The sequence below is a fragment of the Eubalaena glacialis genome, chromosome 14 (genome assembly GCF_028564815.1).
Source record: "Eubalaena glacialis isolate mEubGla1 chromosome 14, mEubGla1.1.hap2.+ XY, whole genome shotgun sequence".
Classification (NCBI taxonomy): domain Eukaryota; kingdom Metazoa; phylum Chordata; class Mammalia; order Artiodactyla; family Balaenidae; genus Eubalaena; species Eubalaena glacialis.
In genome coordinates this window covers 26436810-26460117 of record NC_083729.1, presented here as the reverse complement: position 1 = coordinate 26460117, position 23308 = coordinate 26436810, and the positions used below count along the sequence as shown (strand labels likewise).

The window sequence follows — 23308 nt, the reverse complement described above, 5'->3', positions numbered from 1 at the left end:
GATAGATGATGTTAGAAAATGGCCTAAGTAGAAAATTACATTTAACATTATAGGTACATTTAAGCTATGTTTTCAAAATAGTATAAAACCAGTGTACAAAACATGTTATTATATACTTAGAAAAAAATTAATTTCTGAAAAAGTCCTCATAATTAATTATCTAAATGGTGTCTGTTTCAGACAAAAGTTGGAAAGTGCTGAATGTAAAAATTCTCTATTTTGAAGCAATACACTTTTGCTTAGTCTTTAGTTAGGAACGTTATCCCTGATTTATCTTAATATAAATGTTTACTAATAATCAGCCAACAGCAATATCAATCAGTTTATTTATGTTAACCATTAGACTCAAATTAACTCTAAGCAGTTATTGCAAATTGTGAATCTTGAGAGGTATTAGGAGAGGTGGTAGACAGTAAAATATAGAATCATGAGTAAAAGAATATTAAAATATCATCACCTTTAGGAAGTTCTTAATGCAATTTGTACAGTAAATATTTAACAACTTTTTAAAGACAGACTAAATCACAATAAATCATTCCTAGGTGCCACCTTGCCATGTCAACAGGTTAATCTTGCCAGGAAAGATGAACATAATAAACTAGAAGTATATACATTTATTCCTTGAATAGTGCTCTGGTTTACACTAATACCAACCCCATCAGAATACTGTAATTATCTGTCACCAGACTAATCCTCATCCATAGGAGAGTGAGGATGAGAATCAAAATACCACTCTAAATTGTAGCCACATTAAAACAAAAGCAAGGCTAATTTGGCTTCTGTTAACTTTCGTTTCTCCCAATTAAGCACAGATAAAAGGGGGAAGGAGAGTAAGACAGTCAATGGACATACATCATCCCATTTCTTCTCCTTTTTAATTTTGTTAGTTTATATTTGCAAAATGCCATTACTTTTAGAGGACTTGAAGATATATCTTATTAATAAAGTTTCCCAAAGCGTGAGAAAACATTAAGTGATAATTAGACGTGATATTAGTTAACTGAATCGAAGAGTGAGAAAACTCGTCTCTTTCCAACGAAAAGAAAGGTCTCAGTAAGCCTTTGGTAATTTCTTAGCATTGTTAAATCTTCCTTCTTAAAACACAAAACGGGTCTGGAGTCAGACACTAACTTTTTTTTTAAAAAAAGATTTTATTTATTTATTATTTATTTATTTTATTTATTTTAGGCTGCATCAGGTCTCAGTTGCAGCACATGAGATCTTTGTTGAGGCACGCAGGATCTTTCACGGCGGCACTTGGGCTCTTCGTTGTGGTGCATGGGCTTCTCTCTAGTTCTGGCGTGTGGGTTTTCTCTTCTCTAGTTGTGGCGCACAGGCTCCAGGACGCATGGGCTCTGTAGTTGTGGCACATGGGTTCCAGAGTGCTTGGGCTCTGTAGTTTGCAGCACGTCGGCTCTCTAGTTAGGGTGCGCGAGCTCAGTAGTTGTGGCGCACAGGCCCAGTTGCCCTGTGGCATGTGGCATGTTAGTTCTCTGACCAGGGACCAAACCTGCGTCCCCTGCCTTGTAAGGTGGATTCTTTACCACTGGACCACCAGGGAAGTCCCAGACACTAATTTTTAAAATTTAGTTTATTCACTTTTAGACTTTTCTATTTATGGCAAATGATACTGGTCCTTTTGATATGTTAGTAATGTGAAGTTTCCTCTTTAAATAAAATGTTTGGTTAAAAAAAAAAAAAAACTGATCTAAAGAAAGATTCTAGCAAAAGCATGGGTGGTATAAGGTTTGAAAGTTCCTCCTCATAAATGTTGAGGCTCTTCACTCTGACAAAGAATTTCTACCAAGAAAAATTTCCTTCAGTTTTCAACCATGAAAATGGTTTGGTTTATTTTGATCTGATTAATAAAAATCCCATTATTACATGATACTCTTTTAAGATGAATTCTAAAATAATACAGACAAAAGGCTCCAGAAAAATTAAATCTAAAGCCTACTTACTGTCATATAAGTTTTCCACATATACAACTTTAGCTGGATGACAGCTTTAAGGAAATAGAAGAATTGTATGAACATGAATGTAGTCTCACCCTGTTGTTCCTGAACCTTAATATAAAAGATTTTAGATTCTCTGCTAATGATTCTGAGCCTCTGTCAAACCAATAGATGATTGTTTTCTGTCTTCAGTAAAATAACCTAGTAGGATTAGTACTGGAGAACTTCTGCGTAGGACTACAGACTTCAGATTCTTGTATGTTAACAAAGGAAACCATGCTCCGAAAACCATTTATTCGATAGCACTTACACTTTATTGAAGGAGATCCCCGGGGATAAATCTGCAGTCACTGATGCTAACACATAGGCAGAATAATGCAGTTAATAAGTAATTTAAAGCCTGAGTTATATTATTTCTTTTTTAAAGTCAAACATCTGAAACATAGACAGTATTGCTACCTAGGAACTAACTTTCTTTTAAGTCCATAATTTTAGAGCAAGAATGCTAATAGACTCAAATCCTCAGTCCCCAGAAGGGCAGGATGGGAGAGGACACAAATAGCTCAACTGTCAAGATAGAAAGGATGAAAATCTCTTCCATGGCAATTCAGTCTTGTTCTAACTCCCACCTTAACCATTCAGCTATACTGCAAGACAATCTTTTTTATAATGCAGATCTGATTAGATCTCGGCTGAAATCCTTTCAATGGCTCATCACATTTAAGAGTAGGTAACTATGCAGTTCTTCAAGCCCCTACTTTCCTCTCTAGCCTCATTTCCCACCCCTCTCTCCCACCCGAAGGACACCCAGGCACACCAAACTTCTTTATTCTCTACATTTCCCTGAATACGTGATGCTTTCTTTCACTCCTAACATTCTTCACACAGCCTGGTATACCAGGCCCCTGCTCTTCTTTATTTAGCCAATTCTTATGTATTCTTTGGGCTTCCAAATCTGGGTTGATCCTCCAGTAATGTCTTAAACTTCCAATATGCCATGTACTGTGTTATTAAAACTGCCTAGTTATTGTTTCCCCCATTATGTCAGTCTCTAAGAAAAAGACCTAATTTTCTTGTTATGCTCTCATGAACATTCAATAAACATCTGTTAAATGAACAAATCAGTGATGCTCTTGTGACCAGGCCAGATCTCACCTATCTGAATATAAGCACAAGTTTCTAAAACACAAATTAGATAAAAGCAAAGTAAATAATCTGCCTTTTCAGCTTCTTAATGATATTTTCCTATTTCCTCTTATAGAAGGTTTCAGGCTTGGAGGGGAGAGTCAGCTAACCTATATAATCCCTATCATTCTTTGAATTTTGAGATCAAAATTAGTTGGGTTTAAGCATTGTCCTCAAGATAGGATACTCTTAATTAGATTATTCCAACCAGTAAAAGTAAACTTCCTCTTTAGATTTGGGCAAAACGTTTTAATTTCTTTCATCCAAAAAAGATAAAAATTGTAAGTATAACATATACAGAAGAAATAATATCAATGTAAATCATTATATGTAACCACAATTATCATCCAGAGACCTGCAAATTACATAGAGAATCTATCTTTTCTTTATCTAAGATGACCAAATTATGCTATGTTAAATTTTCATTTGGAAGGAAAAAACTGCATGCCTTTTGTGTATGCCTGGCTTTAAGAAAAAAAAAAAAAAGAGTAACAAATGAGAAATAACAACTGAGAAGAAAACAAGGCAATACAATAATATACATAAACATAATCAGTAAACTAGTACTTGCTTTCTTGCTTTAAAAAAAAAGAAAAACCTATACTAAATAGATGTACTCTATCTACCCTTACCTTTTTATTCCCCTGAGCCCCCAGGTGCAGATGTGGCCAGGACTTCCCAGGGAATCACCCACAGGCAATGCATCCCCCCCACCCGCCTTATTTCTTACTGAGAGAAAAAGAGACAAAAAAAATGCAAAAATGTTCTGAGCTGGGGTACACCTACATATTATTTTTAAAGTCATAACTCCAAACCCTGATGAAGCACTAAAACACATCCTAAAAGTGATATGTAAACAGAACATAAATTTGCCTTGACCATCCTCTTCTCAGAGTATCCTGGGTTTTGTTTTTGTTTTTAAATACAGTTGGGGATCAGGTAGGCAGGTAGGGGGTGGGGGGAGGGGGAAGGGGAAGCTTTGCATCTTGAAACAGTGTTAAAAATAAATTTAGACCAACTTCTGTGGGTATAAACTTTACAGGAAATTGGACTACACTGTTCACTTTATTAGAGTTCTATTCTGATGAAAATATGAAAAGAAATACATTTAAGTTCTGACAGGCTGGAAAAGAGTAGATTTTCCCCTCTTTCTGTGAAGTGGAAAGTGAATTCTCAAGGTGCCAAACCTTGATAGGAAAGTAGGGACGTTATAACATGTACGTCTTTGCTGGCTTCTTTTTGTAACAGAGGCTGTATTCTACACATATATAAAAACATAACAGATATCATGAGGAATCTTGACGAAGGGGCACATTCAAACCCTAATACAAAACTCTCTTTAGTGTTTCTTCGTCAGTAAAATAGCTTTTAAAAATAGTTAACTGCACAGGGTCACTGTAAAGATAAAATAAAAAATGAAATGATCTCTGTGAACAGTCATTAAGATCTTTATGTGCATGGGTTTTTTTTCAATTTTTTAAAAATTAATTAATTTATTTATTTTTGGCTGCGTTGGGTCTTCATTGCTGCGTGCAGGCTTTCTCTAGTTGCGGCGAGCGGGGGCTACTCTTCGTTGCAGTGCGCGGGCTTCTCATTGTGGTGGCTTCTCTTGTTGCGGAGCATGGGCTCTAGGTGTGTGGGCTTCAGCAGTTGTGGCTCACGGGCTGTAGAGCGCAGGCTCAGTAGTTGTGGCGCACGGGCTTAGCTGCTCCGCGGCATGTAGGATCTTCCCGGACCAGGGCACGAACCTGTGTCCCCTGCATTAGCAGGCGGACTCCCAACCACTGCGCCACCAGGGAAGCACCCTGCATGCATGTTTTGCTAGTACAGAATTTAAAAGTTTGAAGTGTCATTTTTTCTTGGTGAAAGATTTTAAAGAATTTTTTTTTTCCAGGTAACCAAGTAGAAAAATAAAGAGCTCCTCTTAACTGAAACTCAGTTATCCTCTATCTGCAATTAAATTTTTGTAGTGAATCATTAATACATTTCATGCAGATGTTTAATTTTTAAGAAATTATACTGCATGTTATGTGAACAGGATATACATTAAGAAAAGCAGCAAAAAAGGCACTCTAGGTGTACAAATTCTATTCACTTAGCTCAGTTAGAAAATCAGACCTTTAGTCTGATGACACCACACTATTTTTGTATAATTATGTTAGCTGCCTAGGTTACCAGTTAGAAAGATTTTTGCCATAATGAAGGAGGGGACCAAAGATAATATTATTTTCTTCTCTACAACATAAAAAAGTCTCACACTATCAAAGAAAATATACCTTTACATTTTCCCTCCCTGGTAAAAGAGTATGAACCTACAGCTTTTTATATCGCTACCAACTGGCTCTTCTTTAATCTCTTCTCTAATTTATGATTCTTACTGCCTGGCAGTGAGCCACTAGTTTTTAAAGTGATAACGACAGTACAATAAAGCTAAAAGAGTCAGAATAATCTGAGAAGTTGATTTCTTCTGAAAAATGAAAGCTGACAAAAACTATTCCTCCAATGACCAATTCTCTGCCATCATTTGATGTATACTGAGTTTCTCAAATTTTAGGCTATTAAAAAAATGAGTGAGAACAGGTAGGACAAATATATTGCAAAGATGGGTAAAGAAGATTAACTGATTCAAAAGACCACTAACAAAGAAATAAGCTTCCTCTAGCCTAATTCTGAATGCTTATGCAAACATCAGAATTTATGCCATCTTTAAGTAAAACTGACAACCATTAAACAGATTCTGGTAAGAGAATGAAAAAGGTTACCAGGAAAAGGTTTTTAAAAAAGTTTTTGATAAGAGGACTCATCATCTGATTTCTAGCAAGGTATAAACTTAACCAAAGATTCGAGGGAGGGGCAAGATGGCGGAAGAGTAAGACGCGGAGATCACCTTCCTCCCCACAGATACATGAGAAATACATCTACACGTGGAACTGCTCCTACAGAACACCCACTGAACGCTGGCAGAAGACGTCAGACCTCCCAAAAGATCTCCATCTCAACATCAAGACCCAGCTTCACTCAACGACCAGCAAGCTACAGTGCTGGACACCCTATGCCAAACAACTAGCAAGAGAGGAACACAGCCCCATCCATTAACAGAGAGGCTGCCTAAAATCATAATAAGGCCACAGACACCCCAAAACACACCACCAGACGTGGACGAACCCACCAGAAAGACAACATCCAGCCTCATCCACCAGAACACAGGCACTAGTTCCCTCCACCAGGAAACCTACACAACCCACTGAACCAACCTTAGCCACTGGGGACAGATACCAAAAACAACGGGAACTACGAACCTGCAGCCTGTGAAAAGGAGACCCCAAACACAGTAAGATAAGCAAAATGAGAAGACAGAAAAACACACAGCAGATGAAGGAGCAGGGTCAAAACACACCAGACCTAACAAATGAAGAGGAAATAGGTAGTCTACCTGAAAAACAATTCAGAATAATGATAGTAAGGATGATCCAAAGTCTTGGAAATAGAATAGACAAAATGCAAGAAACATTTAACAAGGACGTAGAAGAACTAAAGAGGAACCAAGAAACGATGACAAGCACAATAAATGAAATTAAAAATACTCTAGATGGGATCAATAGCAGAATAACTGAGGCAGAAGAACGGATAAGTGACCTGGAAGATAAAATGGTGGAAATAACTACTGCAGAGCAGAATAAAGAAAAAAGAATGAAAAGAACTGAGGACAGTCTCAGAGACCTCTGGGACAACATTAAACGCACCAACATTCGAATTATAGGGGTCCCAGAAGAAGAAGAGAAAAAGAAAGGGACTGAGAAAATATTTGAAGAGATTATAGTTGAAAACTTCCCTAATATGGGAAAGGAAATAGTTAATCAAGTCCTGGAAGCACAGAGAGTCCCATACAGGATAAATCCAAGGAGAAACACACCAAGACACATATTAATCAAACTATCAAAAATTAAATATAAAGAAAACATATTAAAAGCAGCAAGGGAAAAACAACAGATAACACACAAGGGCATCCCCATAAGGTTAACAGCTGATCTTTCAGCAGAAACGCTGCAAGCCAGAAGGGAGTGGCAGGATATACTTAAAGTGATGAAGGAGAAAAACCTACAACCAAGATTACTCTACCCAGCAAGGATCTCATTCAGATTTGATGGAGAAATTAAAACCTTTACAGACAAGCAAAAGCTGAGAGAGTTCAGCACCACCAAACCAGCTTTACAACAAATGCTAAAGGAACTTCTCTAGGCAAGAAACACAAGAGAAGGAAAACACCTACAATAACAAACCCAAAACATTTAAGAAAATGGGAATAGGAACATACATATCGATAATTACCTTAAATGTAAATGGATTAAATGCTCCCACCAAAAGACACAGACTGGCTGAATGGATACAAAAACAAGACCCATATATATGCTGTCTACAAGAGACCCACTTCAGACCTAGAGACACATACAGACTGAAAGTGAGGGGATGGAAAAAGATATTCCATGCAAATGGAAATCAAAAGAAAGCTGGAGTAGCAATTCTCATATCAGACAAAATAGACTTTAAAATAAAGACAATTACAAGAGACAAAGACGGACACTATATAATGATCAAGGGATCGATCCAAGAGGAAGGTATAACAATTGTAAATATTTATGCACCCAACATAGGAGCACCTCAATACATAAGGCAAATACTAACAGCCATAAAAGGGGAAATCGACAGTAACACAATCATAGTAGGGGACTTTAACACCCCACTTTCACCAATGGACAGATCATCCAAAATGAAAATAAATAAGGAAACACAAGCTTTAAATGATACATTAAACAAGATGGACTTAATTGATATTTATAGGACATTCCACCCAAAAACAACAGAATACACATTTTTCTCAAGTGCTCATGGAACATTCTCCAGGATAGATCATATCTTGGGTCACAAATCAAGCCTTGGTAAATTTAAAAAAATTGAAATCGTATCAAGTATCTTTTCCGACCACAACGCTATGAGACTAGATATCAATTACAGGAAAAGATCTGTAAAAAATACAAACACATGGAGGCTACACAATACACTACTTAATAACGAAGTGATCACTGAAGAAATCAAAGGGGAAATCAAAAAATACCTAGAAACAAATGACAATGGAGACACGACGATCCAAAACCTATGGGATGCAGCAAAAGCAGTTCTAAGAGGGAAGTTTATAGCAATACAAGCCTACATCAAGAAACAGGAAACATCTCGAATAAACAACCTAACCTTGCACCTGAAGCAATTAGAGAAAGAAGAACAAAAAAACCCCAAAGCTAGCAGAAGGAAAGAAATCATAAAGATCAGATCAGAAATAAATGAAAAAGAAATGAAGGAAACAATAGCAAAAATCAATGAAACTAAAAGCTGGTTCTTTGAGAAGATAAACAAAATTGATAAACCATTAGCCAGACTCATCAAGAGAAAAAAGGAGAAGACTCAAATTAATAGAATTAGAAATGAAAAAGGAGAAGTAACCACTGACACTGCAGAAATACAAACGATCATAAGAGATTACTACAAGCAACTCTATGCTAATAAAATGGACAACCTGGAAGAAATGGACAGATTCTTAGAAATGCACAACCTGCCGAGACTGAACCAGGAAGAAATAGAAAATATGAACAGACCAATCACAAGCACTGAAATTGAAACTGTGATTAAAAATCTTCCAACACACAAAAGCCCAGGACCAGATGGCTTCACAGGCGAATTCTATCAAACATTTAGAGAAGAGCTAACACCTATCCTTCTCAAACTCTTCCAAAATATTGCAGAAGGAGGAACACTCCCCAACTCATTCTACGAGGCCACCATCACCCTGATACCAAAACCAGGCAAAGATGTCACAAAGAAAGAAAACTACAGGCCAATATCACTGATGAACATAGATGCAAAAATCCTCAACAAAATACTAGCAAACAGAATCCAACAGCACATTAAAAGGATCATACACCATGATCAAGTGGGGTTTATTCCAGGAATGCAAGGATTCTTCAATATACGCAAATCAATCAACGTGATACATCATATTAACAAATTGAAGGAGAAAAACCATATGATCATCTCAATAGATGCAGAGAAAGCCTTCGACAAAATTCAACACCCATTTATGATAAAAGTCCTGCAGAAAGTAGGCATAGAGGGAACTTTCCTCAACATAATAAAGGCCGTATATGACAAACCCACAGCCAACATTGTCCTCAATGGTGAAAAACTGAAACCATTTCCACTAAGATCAGGAACAAGACAAGGTTGCCCACTCTCACCACTATTATTCAACATAGTTTTGGAAGTGTTAGCCACAGCAATCAGAGACGAAAAAGAAATAAAAGGAATCCAAATCGGAAAAGAAGAAGTAAAGCTGTCACTGTTTGCAGATGACATGATACTATACATAGAGAATCCAAAAGATGCTACCAGAAAACTACTAGAGCTAATCAATGAATTTGGTAAAGTAGCAGGATACAAAATTAATGCACAGAAATCTCTTGCATTCCTGTATACTAATGATGAAAAATCTGAAAGTGAAATTAAGAAAACACTCCCGTTTACCATTGCAACAAAAAGAATAAAATACCTAGGAATAAACCTACCTAAGGAGACAAAAGACCTGTATGCAGAAAATTATAGGACACTGATGAAAGAAATTAAAGATGATACAAATAGATGGAGAGATATACCATGTACTTGGATTGGAAGAATCAACATTGTGAAAATGACTCTGCTACCCAAAGCAATCTACAGATTCAATGCAATCCCTATCAAACTACCACTGGCATTTTTCACAGAACTAGAACAAAAAATTTCACAATTTGTATGGAAACACAAAAGACCCCGAATAGCCAAAGCAATCTTGAGAACGAAAAATGGAGCTGGAGGAATCAGGCTCCCTGACTTCAGACTATATTACAAAGCTACAGTAATCAAGACAGTTTGGTACTGGCACAAAAACAGAAATATAGATCAATGGAACAGGATAGAAAGCCCAGAGATAAGCCCACGCACATATGGTAACCTTATCTTTGATAAAGGAGGCAAGCATATACAGTGGAGAAAAGACAGCCTCTTCAATAAGTGGTGCTGGGAAAATTGGACAGGTACATGTAAAAGTATGAAATTAGAACACTCCCTAACACCATACACAAAAATAAACTCAAAATGGATTAAAGACCTAAGTGTAAGGCCAGACACTATCAAACTCTTAGAGGAAAACATAGGCAGAACACTGTATGACATAAGTCACAGCAAGATCCTTTTTGACCCAGGTCCTAGAGAAATGGAAATAAAAACACAAATAAACAAATGGGACCTAATGAAACTTAAAAGCTTTTGCACAGCAAAGGAAACCATAAACAAGACCAAAAGACAACCCTCAGAATGGGAGAAAATATTTGCAAATGAAGCAACGGACAAAGGATTAATCTCCAAGATTTACAAGCAGCTCATGCAGCTCAATAACAAAAAAACAAACAACCCAATCCAAAAATGGGCAGAAGACCTAAATAGACATTTCTCCAAAGAAGAGATACAGATTGCCAACAGACACATGAAAGAATGCTCAACATCTTTAATCATTAGAGAAATGCAAATCAAAACTACAATGAGGTATCATCTCACACCGGTCAGAATGGCCATCATCAAAAAATCTAGAAACAATAAATGCTGGAGAGGGTGTGGAGAAAAGGGAACACTCTTGCACTGTTGGTGGGAATGTAAATTGATACAGCCACTATGGAGAACAGTATGGAGGTTCCTTAAAAAACTAAAAATAGAACTACCATATGACCCAGCAATCCCACTACTGGGCATATACCCTGAGAAAACCATAATTCAGAAAGAGTCATGTACCAAAATATTCATTGCAGCTCTGTTTACAATAGCCAGGACATGGAAGCAACCTAGGTGTCCATCATCGGATGAATGGATAAAGAAGATGTGGCACATATATACAATGGAATATTACTCAGCCATAAAAAGAAATGAAATGGAGGTGTTTGTAATGAGGTGGATGGAGTTAGAGTCTGTCATACAGAGTGAAGTAAGTCAGAAAGAGAAAAACAAATACAGTATGCTAACACATATATATGGAATCTAAGGGAAAAAAAAAAAAAGAGGTCATGAAGAACCTAGTGGCAAGATGGGAATAAAGACACAGACCTACTAGAGAATGGACTTGAGGATATGGGGAGGGGGAGGGGTGAGATGTGACAGGGTGAGAGAGTGTCATGGACATATATACACTACCAAATGTAAAATAGATAACTAGTGGGAAGCAGCCGCATAGCACAGGGAGATCAGCTCGGTGCTTTGTGACCACCTAGAGGGGTGGGATAGGGAGGGTGGGAGGGAGGGAGATGCAAGAGGGAAGAGATATGGCAACATATGTATATGTGTAACTGATTCACTTTGTTGTAAAGCAGAAGCTAGCACACCATTGTAAAGCAATTATACTTCAATAAAGATGTTTAAAAAAAAAAAAAAAAAAAAACTTAACCAAAGATTCATTTAAAAAGTCAATTTTCCACGAAGATAAAATACTAACTTTACTATAACTTCAACAAATAAATACCAAATCCTCTATCTTCTAAAAAACATTATCGCATGAATTATAACATATGTATCAAAATGAAACTAGTAATTCATAAAGCCAACAGTTCTAATTCTATGAATCTACTCTGCAGAGATTTCTGCAATTCCCAAAAGATGTATGTCAGAGGTTATTACAAATTAGAAATAACCCAAATGTCCACTAATAGATGGTTAAGTAAAATACAGCATCTATATACAATACATAATCAGAAATATTAAGAACAGTATCAGCAATATGTATTTACTGAGCGTGAAGGTGTCTTTCACCTCAATATTGAGTAAAACTAGCATCTATCTGTATAATAGGTACAATGTGATAGCATTTAAGAAAAACTCTATCTATAGCTATAAGATCGCATAGGGCGATGTCTGATAAGCCACTGTTAATAAGCGTTTCTGAGTGTAGGATTTGGTGGATACTTTTTCTTTGTAGTTTTATTTACTGCTTGTGCATATGTGTGTTTAATTCGCATATATCATTTTTAAAAAACCAACAAAGCTATTTTTAAAAAGATTGTAAAAGCCAAGGTCAAACGAAATGAACAAAGTATAGTACCTTAAACGGTTGGTGTAGGTATCAACACAGGTCTTCATTTTGGCTAATAATGTACCGACAGAAGTTTGACACTCTGACTGTTCTTCTTCCTCTTCACCATTCTCTGCAGAAAGAGGCAACAATAGGGGCACCATGCACGTACAAGAAGCAATGGCCCGGAGCAATTCTAGCAGAGCTCGATAGAGTGGCACATGTCTTGCCATGTCGAGAACTGTAAGAAGAAAGAGGGGGAAAGCATAAAATGAGCACATGTGCAATATAAAAGTAAGTCCACAGCAATGTAGCTTCTACTTGGATCTTAAGGTTAATTGCTTGGTTGGTAAGTGGACTAAAGTAGATGTTCATGAAGCACCAATGTGCAAAGTATAAGAGGCACTTTCAGGGAACAAAAGAAAAAGAAAATGGCACAGAGTTAGGGAGACAGCAAGAAATGTAAATAAGTAACTATTTAGTTACATCACACATAAAAATGATTAAATAGTCCAGATAATACATTATGGCAGTAAATACATTTACTTATTTACTTTTAAAAAAAATTTATTTATTTATTATTTATTTTTGGCTGCATTGGGTCTTTGTTGCTGCATGCAGCTTTCTCTAGCTGCGGTGAGTGGCAGCTACTCTTCGTTGCGGTGCGCGGGCTTCTCATTGCGGTGGCTTCTCTTGTTGCGGAGCAAGGGCTCTAGGTGCATGGGCTTCAGTAGTTGTGGCACATGGGCTCAGTAGTTGTGGCTCACGGGCTCTAAAGCACAGGCTCAGTAGTTGTGGCACACGGGCTTAGTTGCTCCGCGGCATGTGGGATCTTCCCGGAGCAGGGCTCGAACCCGTGTCCCCTGCATTGGTAGGCGGATTCTTAACCACTGCGCCGCCAGGGAAGCCCAATGCATTTATTAATATAACGTGGAAATAATATATTTTTTAAACAACTGAAAGGAAGCCACTGTATCTTAGGTAAAATAGAACGATACGACCAGCTTATCAAACGTATAATTCAACAAATCAACTTGTTAGGAAAAAAAAAAAGTTGACAATGCCAGCTTTTAGTTATTAGCTATAAATCAAATGAATTTTTTTCTTAAAACTACATGCATCTAACAGTGGATTCCATACTCTAAGAACATGTATTGCTTCTATAGATTTTATAAGTTGTTTTGTTAGGTTTTGTGGCTTTCTCCCAAGTGTAATTTACTTTTGTGAATCGTGAGATAAGGACCTAACAACTTTTTTCCAATACCAGTTACTGAATAAAGTTATTCCATAAATGTTTATTATTTATTATGTTAGTTATTCCCAATTATTTACTGAAAACCCACAGGTGGACAGGCTGGGAATACAGCAGTGAAGAAAACAACCAAAAATCCTTGCCTTCATGTAGCTTACCCTCAAGGTAGAGAACAAGTGAGTAAAAAGTTTTTCAGACACTACTAAGTGCTCTGAACGTTAAACAGAAGATTGAAACAGGGGAGGAGAACTGGGGAGTACCTGCTGGAAGAAGAAATTGTCTCACTGCCCACAGAGCTATACTGGGATTGGAGTATGGGGGGTGGGTGTTGAGGCATCACCTAGGAATTCTGGACTTTGTTTGGCAAGTGATTTAAAGGGATAAAGGCCTTAATAAAATTAGTTCTGATGACATAAAGACAAAGAGTGAGCCTGTTCAGAGTTATGGATGAGTAGGCCCTTGTTTCACACCTTCCAATAATGATACAGAGGATGGGGTAAAAAAGTATGACTGCCCATTCTTTCCTCGCTTATTTGAAATTTTACTCTCCATCTTTATCATATATAAAATTTGTATACATACTTGGTTATGTTTAAAGCTTCTTTTCCAACTTACTATCTAATGTTACTACTTTTATAGTATAACATAGTACACTATAGTTTCAGGAAATCCAGGTTAAAATCCAAAGTTACTAATCAATAGGCATAAAACACAACATTAATATTTGTGAGGATATGGAAAAGCTAGACTTACATAAAGAGGTGGACATGCAAAATGATAACCAATTTAGCATTATTTTACATGCCCATATTCTATGACTTAGCAATATCACTTCTTACTATAAACCTATAGTAAGGATGATCAAAAAAAAAACAAGGATGATCAATATAATACTGTTTTTAATACTGAGAGTTGGAAGCACCAAGGGGCAATGAAAGGATAAATATACAATAGCATGTCCAAATGATTCTGTTCTATGTAGCATTTAAAAAGAATAACAGTAGATCTATCTCCTACATCTATATTTGAGTGAATTAGGTTGCAAAAAATACATGAAGATGGCATTTATGGAAACACAGACTCAAATATTTCTTTTTCATGGCTGAGCAACCATGTAGGAATACTCGAGAAAAAAATGAATTTCTAAATATTAATTTTATACACATAAGTAACATCTCAAACCAATTACTCTGACAAATAGTAAAACATTCTTGATAAGGCTAGAGTCTCTTTTGACCATTTCTCTCCTTCTCAACGTGTATCACTTTCGAATACATATATCTAATCTTCTTTCTGTATGATGACAGTTCTGTATGTGTATTATTCTTTGGAGAAAGCATTGTGTGTATGAGAAACTAAGGTTTAGTAAGTTGCATAAGCAGCTAAATAGAAGGCAGCAAGACCAACACTGACACCTAAGTGTATCTAACCCTAGAGGTTCATTATACCATGATGCTTCCTGAGTTGTCCAATATGGTAGCTACTGGTCACACATGACTATTTAAATTTAATTAAAATGTAAAAAAATTAAAAGTTCTGTTCAATTGTACTAGCCACATTGCAAGTGATCAATAGCTACACAAGTCCATACTGGACAGTGGAGACATAGGATATTTCCATCATAGCAAAAGGTCTCTTGTATAGTGTCATCATCAAGAGCCAAATTCCTTATATTCTGTTTATATACACAAACCACGAGAACTATGCAGGTATGGGCTCTATCCAAAGAGATGGGTCTTTTTCTAGGGGTTATAGGTGTCACAGAGCCACCACAACTATGCTTAAAGGAAACCACCTCTAGACTATATGCAAAATAGCATGAATATGTTGTTTCAGGTTTATTTCAAAACGAGGGATACATACATGTACTGGATATACTTGCATAGATATAGAATACTGAGAATATTAACCATAAACTAGTAATGGTAATTTCATGTAGAAAAGGACTCGGCTTTGGTGCGGCAATGTTAGGGTAAATTACTTTTCATTATATACCTTTTTGAACTGTTTTGCAATGGTTTACCAGAGTATATGGCATGCAGTAAATATTTTATTGACAATATAGTTCAGTAATTACTAGATCACAGTAACTTGATAACACATAGATGATTTAAAGAACTTAAGATACAAGCACATGCACAAAAGGAATTAAGCTATGATCTTTTTTTTAAATAAATTTATTTTATTTATTTTATTTTTGGCTGCGTTGGGTCTTCGTTGCTGCGCGCAGGCTTTCTCTAGTTGCAGCGAGCGGGAGCCACTCTTCTTTGCGGTGCGCGGGCCTCTCACTGCAGTGGCTTCTCTTGTTGCAGAGCACGGGCTCTAGGCCCGCCGGCTTCAGTAGCTGTGGCCCGCGCGCTCTAGAGTGCAGGCTCAGTAGTTGTGGCGCACGGGCTCAGTTGCTCCGCGGCATGTGGGATCTTCCCAGACCAGGGCTCGAACCCATCTTCCCTGCACTGGCAGGCGGATTCTTAACCACAGCGCCACCAGGGAAGCCCTAAGCTATGATCTTATCTCAGTTTGAAAAAGCAACACACAATATTAATTAATCCTAAAAATTAATCTGACCTCTATAAAAAAGAAAAATACTTAGTATTTTAGATAGTGTGTTAAGAGGTAGAAGATTATTTCCCAATGTTATTAAATAATGTATAGTTATAATCCTTTCCTCAGAATTTGCTGTTTCTCCTTACATTCTTTTGAATGGAGTTCTATGAATGTAATTTATGCTCCATATTACAATATTACCTCCAAATAATCCACACTTCATTGTTCTGCAACATTCTATTGCCAGAAAAATAAAGCCAACTATAAGAAAGCATGGTTTTTTATAATATAGTAAATAACATATATTCTTACATTAGAAAAGCAGTAATATAAATTACCTGCTAAATCACATCATGTTAAGTAATTCTAAACATTAAAATGACAGAGGGTTATTATGTATACACAAAAACTGTTTTAGGGGTTTAAAAACAAACACTTTGCTGGGATAATAATCAATGCGATTGAAAGTGAGGCAATATTGTGTTCTTGTTATAAGACAATAATCTTGGAGAATTAAACCTCAAATGTTCTGAGATATAAATAAACTTCGATCTAAAGAATATAAGAAATAATTTGACATAGAAAAGAACTTGCATGAAGAACTTGCTCAAGACTGTATAATCAGTGAAGTGGATCGAGCAGGATGCACACACAGGTCATCCAGTTCCGAAGTCCAGACACTTAACTTCTAAAATATAACGGCACTCAATAGTCACAGTTTCAGAAAAAAATACTAACATGATTTACCAACAGAGAGGAAAAAAAAGTGTTTTAGGCATGGGAAAAAATTTAATATGGCCTGAAATTCCTCCTAACAGGTTCCTTAAAGCACACTAAAAAGTGCTAGTTGCCTTTAAGCTTTAATCTATATAATTCATAATCTTAAAATAAATATTTTCAACATACTTTACAGCACAGTCTCAAATTTAGCTTTCTACTACAACATTCAAATGGTAAAATAAAAAATTTACCTCTTAATATAATTTAATTCTCTATAATCCTTAAGTGGCACTTGTTATTAAAAAAAAAAATCAAAACTCTAAGTAATCCAAGCAAAATCACAAAATCATTTCCAGATGAATTATTTATAACTTTCAAAATCAATTTATTGCGGCATAACTTACAATCAATAAAATGCACTAACTTTAAGTACATATTCAATGATATCTGACAATATACACTCCTGTGTAATCACTGCCAAAATGAACATACAGAATACTTTTATCATCCCAAACACCTCTTATGCCCCTTTGCAGTTAATCATCCTCCTCTGGCCAGCTTCAGGCAACCACTCCTATGCTGTCACCGTAGAAAGCAGATAAGCAACAGAGAAAACCAACAATGCCAAATTGGTTTTTTTTTTTTTTAAACATTTAAAAAAACCCACTTACTTATTGATTGATTGATTGCCACGCGGTGCGGCTTGTGGGATTTTAGTTTCCTTACCAGGGATTGAACTCGAGCCCTCGGCAGTTAAAGCGCAGAGTCCTAACCACTGGACGGCCAGGGAATTCCCCCAAATCGGTTTTTTAAAAATAAATAGCAAATCTCAATGGCCCCCTGTCAGTTAAAAAAAAATTGAATTCTTACTTAAAATCCTTTTCATTAAAAAGCTCCATATGGCTTCACAGGTAAATTTTATCAAACACTTAAAAAACACATACTTTTTTTTTTTTGGCCACACCACGTGACTTGCGGGATTTTTAGCTCCACGACCAGGGATTGACAGCCCCCCACCCCCCCCAACCCCCCCGGCCGTGAAAGCACCTAGTCGTAACCACTGGACCGCCAGGGAATTCCCTAAAAAACACATACTATTAATTGTATGTGATCTACTTCAGTAAACAGAGGAAGTGGTAACAACTCATTTTATGAGGACTAAATTACCCAGATACCAAAATGAGACAAAGACATTACCAATAAAAAAAAGAAAAGAAAAAAGAAACTACAGATGAGTATCCCTCATGAACACAGAAACAAAAAAGTATAATAAATCACAACCAAGTGGCTTTTATTCCAGGAATGCAAAGTTGACTTTACATTTGAAAAATCAATGTAATTCACCATATTAACAGACAAAATAAGAAAAGCCATATGATCATCTTACCAGATCTAAACAGAGCATTTAACGAAATTCAAAATCATTGATGATAAAACTCTAAACAAAGCAGAAATAGAAGAAAACTGCCTCAAGCTGATAAAGGGAATCTAAAAATACCCCTACATCAACCACCATATTTAATGGTGAAAAGACTGAACACCTTTCCCCCAAACTGACAACTTCTGCAAGATCTAGACAGTACAATAAGAAAAAAAAAAAAAAAGTTTTAAAGAAACAAACAAAACTCATATAAATTGGAAAGAAGAAATAAAATTGTCTTTAATGTTCATGGTATGATTATCTCTCTATACAGAAATCCTAAGGAATGTAGCACAACTACTGAGTTTCACAAGGTAGTAGGATATCAGGTGAATAAATAAAAATCAACTGTATTCTTATATACTAGTAACAAGAAAATAAAATTTAAAAAAACAGTATCATTTACAATAGCATAAAAAATGAAATTGGGATAAATTTGACAATTTCAAAAGTATAAAAACACTGCTGAGGCTCATTAAAGGAAATTTAAACAAATAGATATACAATGCTCATAGAAGACTCAATATTGTTAATAAGTTAATTCTCTCCAAATTCATGTACAGATTGAATGCAATTCCAATCAAATTTCCGATGGGCTTTTAGTTGGGGGGTAGAAACTGACAAGATGACTCTAATATATATGGAAATGCAAAGGACCTAGAGAGTCAAAATAATTACAGCTGAATTTTATTTGCCATAAGATTACAAATTCTGCAATTAATGCATCTTAAGAGTTGAGTAAACTTTATAAGTATTAACTGGTCAAATGCTTGCCTTCTTTCAAACTATCTAGTAGGACAAAGGAACAAGAAACAAACAAATTTACAATGATACTTTGACTAATAAAATCTCTGAGAGTAGAAATCCTCTAGGTAAAAACAAAACAAAAATACTTCGCAAATCATGCAAAGCCTAATTGTTTAGCTGAATACCTATGACTAACAAAAATACTTCCATGTAGAATTTCTATTCATTCTAGCCCACATAAAAGTTACAAGGGCTTGGGTATATAATCGCTGATGTCCCAACACCAGCCTTTCACTCTTCTCTCCATCTCTGGTAGAAATAGCTAATCTGTGTAAGTTCCAAATATTTTCATACTCTCATCTTCTATTACCAATCTGTCTGTTCATACTTCTAGCTATACATGCTAGATACAATGTTACTGATTACTATTTCTGGATGGTGGTCCATGAGGTAATTTATGTTAAAATTTATTTTTACTTTCTCCTTTGTGCTTTTAGGCATTGCTTAAGTTACTTACAGCCTGCATAAAATGATGTCTTAAATTTACTTTAAAATAACCTATTATGTGTATATACGTATGTGTTTGGAAAAAATGGGTTAGTGAGCACGTAAATGAAAAGCATGGCCATATGTTTATCTGATGAAGCTGGTGATGGAGCTCAAAGGGGTTCATCATGCTACATTCACTAGTTTTACATATTTTGAACTTTTCCATAATAAAAAATTTTATTAAATTGTCATGGTCATTAAAGACAAAGTGGAGGAATGTTACAAATTGAAGAAGGTGGAAAAGGTTACTAAATGATCCTAGATTAAATTTTAGACAAAAAGCAATTTTTTTCTTTGCTATACAGGACATAATTGGGACAAAAGATAAAATATGAATGGTATCTGTGGATTGGATGATTAGATAAGTGTATTCCATCAATGCTTTTTTTCTGATTTTGGTTACTGTAATGTGGTTATGTAGTAGACTGCCTTTGTGTTTTAGGAAATAAACAGTGAAATACTTAGGGGTAATAGAGCTATCATATCTGCAACATGTCTCACAATTGGTGCAGAAAAAATAATGTGTGTATGTATAAAATTTATATATGCTTACATGTATAGATAGACAAAAGAAAGGAAGAAAGTTGGTATCAAACTCCTAGAAAGGCATGGGGTGTGGGGGGACTTCCCTGGTAAGACTCCATGCTCCCAATGCAAGGAGCCCGGGTTCGATCCCTGGTCGGGGAACTAGATCCCGCATGCATGCTGCAACTAAGAGCCCTCATGCTGCAATTAAAGATCCCGCATGCCAAAATGAAGACCCCGCGTGCCACAACTAAGACCCGGTGCAGCCAAAATAAATAAATAAATAAAATAAATATTTTTTTAAAAAAGAAAGGTGTGGGGAAATAGCCACTCAACATTACTGGTATAATGTCTATGGAGCACAAGTTATAATCTGTCAAAACAACAAATTGGCATACCCTTTGAATCATCAATTCTAGTTAATTCTGAAAATTAATCCTACAGATAAAATTATCAAGGTCACCAAAATTAGTCACTGCAACATTGTTTATAACAGCAAAAGAATCCATTTATGTTCATTAGATGGAGCTGTTTCCATTACTAAGTATCAATTATGCAGTCATAAAAATGAAGATGTGCTTTATGCTGCATTGGAACAAATTCCAAAGTACCTAAGGTGGGAATAGGAGTAACAAGGAATAGAAATGGGTTTGTATGGGGAATTCCCGGGCGGTCCAGTGGTTAGGACGTGGTGCTTTCACTGCCGGGGGCCCCGGTTCAATCTCTTGACTGGGGAACTAAGATCCTACAAGCCTCGTGGGTGTGGCAAAAAAAAAAAAAAAAAAAGAAAGAAAGAAAGAAAGAAAGAAATGGGGTTGTATGGTATAGTGCCATTTGGGTAAAAATAACGTAACAACAATGTAAAAGGTAAGGAAAGAGAATATGTATTCATATTTACTTGTTTTTTATATTTACATATATATACACACACAGGATCTCTATTAAAAAAATATAAGAAATTACGGGGCTTCCCTGGTGGCGCAGTGGTTGAGAGTCCGCCTGCCAATGCAGGAGACACGGGTTCGAGCCCTGGTCTGGGAGGATCCCACATGCAGCGGAGCAACTAGGCCCGTGAGCCACAATTACTGAGCCTGCGCATCTGGAGCCTGTGCTCCGCAACGAGAGGCCGCGATAGTGAGAGGCCCGCGCACCGCGATGAAGAGTGGCCCCCGCTCGCCGAAACTAGAGGAAGCCCTCGCACAGAAACGAAGACCCAACACAGCCATAAATAAATAAATAAAAACAAAAAACACGAAAAAAAAAAAATATATATATAAGAAATTAGGACTATTGATTATCTCTAGGGAGCTAAATTGGTCGGCTAGAGGACAGGTGCAGGAAGACAACTATTTATTAGATACCATCTTAAAGCTTTTGAATTTTAAAACAAGTGAAGAATATAATATTTGGATAAAGAAAAAAGTGTAATTTAATATTTAATAAAGCTGATTAATGTTACAAGTAAAAGGCACATGATATAGTACATTTAGGTATATGTTGAATTTTTACTTTCAAGGAATTAATGGATGCAAAATATCCCACTATAAGGATAAAGAATAATTAATGAGAGGTTAAAAATTTTACTAGGCTTTTGAAACCTAATTTTTTTTTTCTCACCAGCATGACAGCATGAAGAGTTCAGTGAACCTGCTCCGCCATGAAACAGATACAAATTTTTTAAAAAACACCACCACTCAAGGCCCTAGAAAGAGTCCAAAGAGCACACAACAAACTGAGAAAACATTCATTTAAGAAAATCTACTAAAACTCAGTAAGAAAAACAAGAACCTAAAGTATTTGAACCAAGATCCTACTCTCTTCCTGCTCTCAGCTCAGCAAGAAAGCAAATTCACTACAGACTGGTAGAACCTGAGCTCCCTCTTCCCCTAGCTTGAGTTGGAAGATTACCTCCCCAGGAGGGGAAAATCTCAGCATTTCTCATCCTACCACCAGCTACTTGCTGCTGTGGCTAAGTTTCAGATAAGTAGAGCTAAGAGGCAGATGCCTCCTTTTGCCCAGACCCCACTTATGGGACAGGGGATCTGAATAGATAATTCTCCAAAAAAGATATACAAATGACCAGCAAACACACCATCATCAGTCATCAGGGAAATGCAAATCAAAACCACAATGAGATACCTGCCATCTCACATGCACTAAGATGGCTGTAATTTAAAAGTCAAAGAATAACTTATTACCATGTGAACCAGCACTTCCACTCCTAGGTATACACCCAAAGGAATTGAAAGGAGGAACGAAAACAGATATTTGCACACTCATGTTCACTGTTATTCACAATAGCCAAAAGGTATAAACAACTCAAATGTCTATCAAATGATGAATAAATAAGCAAAATGCAGTAGATATCCATACAGTGAAATATTATCCAGTCATAAAAAGGAAATCGAGTACTGATACATGAAACAACATCAATGGACCTTGACAACACTGTACTGAGATTAAAAAGCTAAACAAAAGACTACATATTACATGATCTGATTTATATGAAATGTTCACAGTGGGCAACTCTCTATACATAGAGGGACAGTAGATTAGCGGTTGCTTAAGGCTGGAGGGGTGCTAAGGAGAAAGAGGGATGATAGCTAAGGTGTATATAGTGTTTTTTTTAAAAATTAATTTATTTAATTTATTTATTTTGGCTGTGCTGGGTTTTCGTTACTGTGCGCGGGCTTTCTCTAGTTGCGGCGAGCAGGGGCTACTCTTCGTTGAGGTGCGCAGGCTTCTCACTGCAGTGGCTTCTCTTGTTGCGGAGCACGGGCTCTAGTTGCATGGGCTTCAGTAGTTGTGGCGCATGGGCTTAGTTGCTCCGTGGCACGTGGGATCTTCCCAGACCAGGGCTCGAACCCACGTTCCCTGCATTGGCAGTAACCACTGCGCCACCAGGGAAGCCCTGGTTTCATTTCGTTTCTTTTCTTTTCTTTTTTTTCTTTACTTTCCTTTCTTCCTCCCTCCCTCCCTCTCTTCCTTCCTCTCTCTCTCTTTCTTTATGGCTGCATTGGGTCTTCGTTGCTGTGCGTGGGCTTTCTCTAGTTACGGTGAGTGGGGGCTACTCTTCGTTGCGGTGTGTGGGCTTCTTACTGTGGTGGTTTCTCTTGTTGCAGAGCACGGGCTCTAGGTGCGCGGGCTTCAGTAGTCGTGGCACACAGGCTCAGCAGTTGTGGCTCGTGGGCCCTAGAGCACAGGCTCAGTAGCTGTGGCGCACGGGCTTAGTTGCTCCACGGCATGTGGGATCTTCCTGGACCAGGGCTTGA

General features: G+C 36.8%; 1 protein-coding gene across 1 annotated transcript in view; it reads right to left on the bottom strand.

Annotated features, from left to right (window-relative positions):
• Positions 1-23308, bottom strand: part of BIRC6 (baculoviral IAP repeat containing 6) — a 242855-nt gene that overhangs the window by 34544 nt on the left and 185003 nt on the right. Inside the window, 1 exon segment of the mRNA XM_061168520.1 lies at positions 12307-12517. Coding sequence (XP_061024503.1) covers positions 12307-12517 — 211 coding nt within the window.